Genomic DNA, 5,190 nt, shown 5'->3' on the forward strand with positions numbered 1-5,190 from the left:
GTGAGATATATCTGTGCCTTTTATATATATATATATATATATATATATATATCTCCATTTGGAACGAATTTAAAGTATGATTAGTGTCTGTCCACTGTTGACACTGACATCCATCCTCCCAACTGCTGATTCTTCACTATTGTTAAGTCAACTACCTTGATTGTACCTAACCCTCAATTTTAACAACCAACTTCAAATATTATTCAACATTTTTTATTTAATAATTATAACTCTTAAAATTTTATTGTTTCAAAATAACTCATATTTACTAAATAAATATATATCACATGGGGCCAATATGAGTAATTTCTATAGTTTTAAGTGTTATAATAATTAAATTAAATTAAACTTAAGACAAACACAAAGAGACAAAACTTACACTTAGCCAAGAAAGCCAACACATGGCACCTAAGTCTAACTCACCCAAGTCCAATCCTTGGGTGGGTCAAACTCAGGTTAAAGCTAAATCAAGCCACCCAAAACAGGCTTGCCCCAATCATCCTAAAGCCTTGTTACGTCTTCTCCTTCCACATTGGAGCCTCCATGGTCAAACAGTCGAATTCTAAGATGATAAGGTCAATCGTAAAAGCACACTGAGAAATTAAAAATGACTATGAAACTAAATACAAAAACTTTCTTGTTATTTGAGCCTCTGGAACATATCCATGTATCTTCAATCGAATCACCCCTCAACTCTTTTAAATTGTCTTCTCAACACGACACTTGGTGTTAAAGTTCCTTCATATTGAGAGAAGGAGCATTGTATATGGAGATATAATTCATTCCAAATAATGCTAATGAAAGCAAATGTCTTATTCAATAAAAAGTAGATGAAAGAAATGAGAGGGTACCAGCCTCAAATGAAAACCCTGTCGACAAAATTTATGCATTAACTCCATCTATCTGTGTTCGAATGAGTAGCACATTGATTGGAAACGAAGAAAATAATCCCTAGTTGTTGGATTCAAATGTTCTCCATACCCTAAAAATAAAATCTACCTTTGTCAAGGCACTTATCTTACTCCATTTCTTGTTTAAATAGCTTTAATGTTTGAAAAATGATCTTTATATCACCAAGATCAGAATTTAATTTCATGATTTTATCCAACATAGAACCCGAATGTGTTGTTGATGCTTGCACATGTATTTTGATTAATGGAACCATTAGAAAACCAATCATTTTATAATGGGTTGGCTTTTTAGAGAACAAGAAACAATTGAGTTTATTGGCACAAATTTTAAAGTGCAACAATATTTTATGAAATCAGTTTCAAAAAGATTCAAGTAAATTTCGAAAAAAAAAAGTTACATGTTAGATCCTTATATCAAATTTGATTGTTGTTAGATATGGCTCATATATCATATAAGGGACAGACGCTGGAACGAAACAGAACGGAGTATAAGAATCTGTCCAATCGGGGGAGTTTCGTTATGTAAGTTGGGGGGGCGGGGGCAACACCTCACGGTACGACATATAAGTTATTTTGTAATTACATATTGTAAGTCAGTGTTATATATGTATTGTAACCCTAAAAAAATATCTTCTACTTCTTTTCTGAGATTGAAGGGAACCCGCCGCTCTGCTCCCGATGACGTAAGCACCTGTTTTCTTATAAATTTGTATCGATTGTTATTTTTCTTCACCCTAATTTTTCAACAATTGTGCATGATTTATATTTCTAATATGTTTACACTCATTCTCTCTCATAAAAAATTGATATTTAATTTTTATTATGTTGCCAACAAGGGGAAAATGAATGTTGAACTTTTCACATTTATGTATATATTCAAAAAAATGTTTACCGAAAAGATATAATTTTAGATTCGAAAATATCATTTAATTGTTAGATTAAAGAGTAAAATACTTTAAACAATTCAATAGAGTATTCTTACTAAGCGCACATTGTAGGTGAACTTATTTTGATGATAAATAAGTATATAATTAAAGAAACTAATGTGATATGTTAAGTGACATCAAAATTTGAAGCTTATAAGTTCATAATCGGCTCATATTCTCTGTAGAAATTCATTGATTTTTTTTTTTACATTATTTAGATTTTAATTTTAATATTCATATAAATTAGTTAAATCAAGTTAAAACAAATATATACATATATATATAAGACATTATGATCTATAAGATGTTTACTAGGAATATGATTGTATATTCACATGTATGTGACATCTCAATTTCATAGTTAGTTGAGGGGAGAAACATTTCCTTTACATATAGATTAGCATGAATTTATAGACAATAAGAGTTAGGCTTAGAGTTAGGATTATGTAAATTTTTATTTAATTACATCAAAGTTGCTGGAAAAAAGGTTGATGATTGAGAGACAGCTTTTCTTCCTCTCTAGAGTTAATTTGAGAATAATGTACATAATTAGCCAAAAATAACAGCAAGCCACACATTTATTCAGATTGCAATATGAACCCCTCAATTAGTTGATTTACAGTATCCGGCTTCTCCAACTGCAATGCATGCCCCGCATCTTTTATTAGTTCCAGCCATGCATTTTGCCCCAAATGTCTGTTTTTTTTGTCATATGAATGATTTGGGTGGGGTATAAATATAAAAGTTAAAATTTAGGTGTTAGATATGTAAATACATAAGAATTGAGTGGGTAAATGCCCCATTTTACTTTAATGGATTTCTATATTTTTGTAACTAAAAAGTATTAATGAGATTAACGAGAAGGATGCATCAATTGAAGGATGAATCATACCTATGTAATCGATGAGCCAGAGAAATGGGGAAAATACCGTCTTTATCACCCCAAATAATAAGAACATCCTGTAGAGAAATTAAATAAATAAAAACCTCGTAAATAGCGCTGGAAGAAAAAGAGTTTGTGAGCCTTGCAGGTTTAGCTTTTGAGTAGAGCTGTCGGAACGGCTCGTTCGTGAAAAGCTAGTGTTTGATTCGTTAAATAGCTCAAGTTCGATTCATATGCTAAACAAACGTCAAATATGAACATATAAACAAGCCAAATATGAACAAGCTCATTTTGGCTCGAACGATATATATATATACATATATATATATATATATATATAATTTAATTAAGTGCAAGATCGTAAAGATTTATAATCAATTAAAATTATTAATTAAAAAATAGAATAAAAACAAATTAAATACATTTAGAATGAATATTTTAATAAAAATAATAAGATTTAAATTTTGCCTTTATCTTTAACATCATATGACTGTGTGCTTAGGATTATCAAGAAGGCTTGTGCTCAGCTTGTTAAGCAAATGAACAGAACACTAACAATTTTTTTGCGCTCGACATATAAACGAGTTGAACACGAACAGTGATATTTTTTATCGAGTTGAACAAGAGCCGAGACTAGGCTCGCTCAAGGTCGGCTCATTTACACCTTTAGTTATGAGTACATATGCAAATGGCATCGACTACTGTTACAATTACAATAAAAAGATCAATAATTTTAATGGATTAAATATATTATCACTTGTATATATAAACATGTTCATAATCTATACATAATTTTGATTTCTTCTATCTATTTCACTCATAACTAATGTACCTATTGTCAGAATCTTGAGATTTGGTATCAATGAAATCCTCACGACGTTTCCTACAATTTGTATGTACTCCACCTTGGCCAATTCTAACACAATAGGTTGCAAATTTAGCGAGAAAATCAGAATAGAAGTTCTAAATGTTGAAATTGCAATGTTTTTTTTTTATTATTTCAGGCGTAAATCACTCATTGAAATCTTAGCATATTTTTATCAAAATCTTAGCATATTTTTAATGTGTACAACTTTATGTTTTTCACTTGGTCAATTGAACGTTGAAATTCCAACATCTTCTTCCAATTTTAGGCACTGTGTCTGCGCGCGCGCGTGTGTGCGTGTGTGTGCGTGTGTGTGCGTGTGTGTGCGTGTGTGCGTGTGTGTGGCTCATATACCATATCGGGACAGACGCTGGATCGAAGCAGAGCGGAGCGGAGCGGAAGAATCTATCCAAATTGGGAAGTTACGTGGGTTGGGGGTGCGGGGGCAAAGCCCCGCGGTTTGGTACAGGGGTAATGTTGTAATTACATGTTGTGCCTAGGTTTACTCCTGCGGTTATAAATAGGCCTGTTAGTAACCCCAGGAGGTAACCCTGAATCTGTAAACTTTTTTCTGATTATTGAAAGGAACTCGCCGCTCTGCTCCCGAACCTCGTTAAATCTCTGTGTTCTTCTGGATTTGTGTCGTTACTGTTTTCTTCGCCCTAATTTTCTCAACAAGTGGTATCAGAGCCAGGTTTTAGGGCAAGGAAGAAATTTCGTCAGCGCGAGGAAGAAGCTTTAGCGGTTTTTTTTCGGACTCGGTGATCTCTGTCGAAGGAGAGGGAGTTCGCGGCTAGGAGAGGCTCTCGATCGCGCGGCGGCTAAGGGAGACGGATCGCGAGCGAACAGGAGGGACAGTAGCTTCCCGTTCGCGGCTCGGGAGGACGCACCTGGCGGGATCCCTGTTCGCACGAGAGGCGTGACGTTTGGGAATAGCTGATTTGCGACTGGAAGGTCGCAGAACTATAGTTCTTTTCGACGAGGAAGGAAAAGTTCGGCGGCTGTTGGAGGTGGCTGTGCAATTTATTTCCTTTTTTGGCCGAGTTTCACTTGCCAAAGCAGAAGATAGCAGGAGGCGAGAGATTCCCTTGGCTTCCTAAAGCGCGCAACTTCCTTTTCTGGCCGGAAAGGAAAACCAATTTTGGCGGAGAGAATCTTGGGTTTTTGCTGGGAGAGTAATTGGCGGATTGAAGGCTAAAATTGGAATGGAATGTTTGCTTTGTGCCAAAGGAATATTCTAGTGCTGGAGGCTATTTCTAATTTTCATTGCAGGAGGCTTCCGAGATATTCGCGGCTTGGGAGTTACGAGATCGCAGCGGCTCAGGGAGGACGTGGAACAGGCAGGCTTCCCGTTCGGGTTGATGAAAGACATCCAGAAAAGGAAGGCGAAAGAATTTCCATTATCGTTTGCTGCGGATCTGAGAAGGAAAATATTTGCTCTAAACGGGAAATATTTACTCCATAATATTCCCTTCCGGAGAAGGAAGTAAAGTTTTTTGAAATTTGTTAATTAAAATTAATATTTTAATTAAGGGGTTCTTGATTAAGGAAGCTTAATCAAGAATATATTTCAATTTTTTTTTCTTTTCAAAAAAAAAAAAAAAA

At 34.7% G+C, this 5,190-nt stretch overlaps 1 protein-coding gene across 2 annotated transcripts in view; it reads right to left on the minus strand.

The window, feature by feature from the left end:
- Nucleotides 1–2,226: 2,226 nt before the first annotated feature.
- The window catches only part of LOC110029122 (dihydrolipoyllysine-residue acetyltransferase component of acetoin cleaving system-like), a 12,830-nt gene continuing 9,866 nt past the window's right edge, over nucleotides 2,227–5,190 (minus strand). The window contains exons 3-4 of one of the 2 annotated variants that reach the window (XM_020731247.1): nucleotides 2,730–2,797; nucleotides 2,227–2,475 (exon numbers count right to left, since the gene is read on the minus strand). In XM_020731247.1, the coding sequence (XP_020586906.1) occupies nucleotides 2,454–2,475; nucleotides 2,730–2,797 (90 nt within the window). In that variant the 3' untranslated portion in view covers nucleotides 2,227–2,453. Of the gene's footprint in view, nucleotides 2,534–2,729; nucleotides 2,798–5,190 lie in introns of both variants that reach the window. The other variant, XM_020731246.1, reaches the window with a different exon arrangement.

This window comes from Phalaenopsis equestris, unplaced genomic scaffold (assembly GCF_001263595.1).
Source record: "Phalaenopsis equestris unplaced genomic scaffold, ASM126359v1 Scaffold000552, whole genome shotgun sequence".
Taxonomy (NCBI): Eukaryota; Viridiplantae; Streptophyta; class Magnoliopsida; order Asparagales; family Orchidaceae; genus Phalaenopsis; species Phalaenopsis equestris.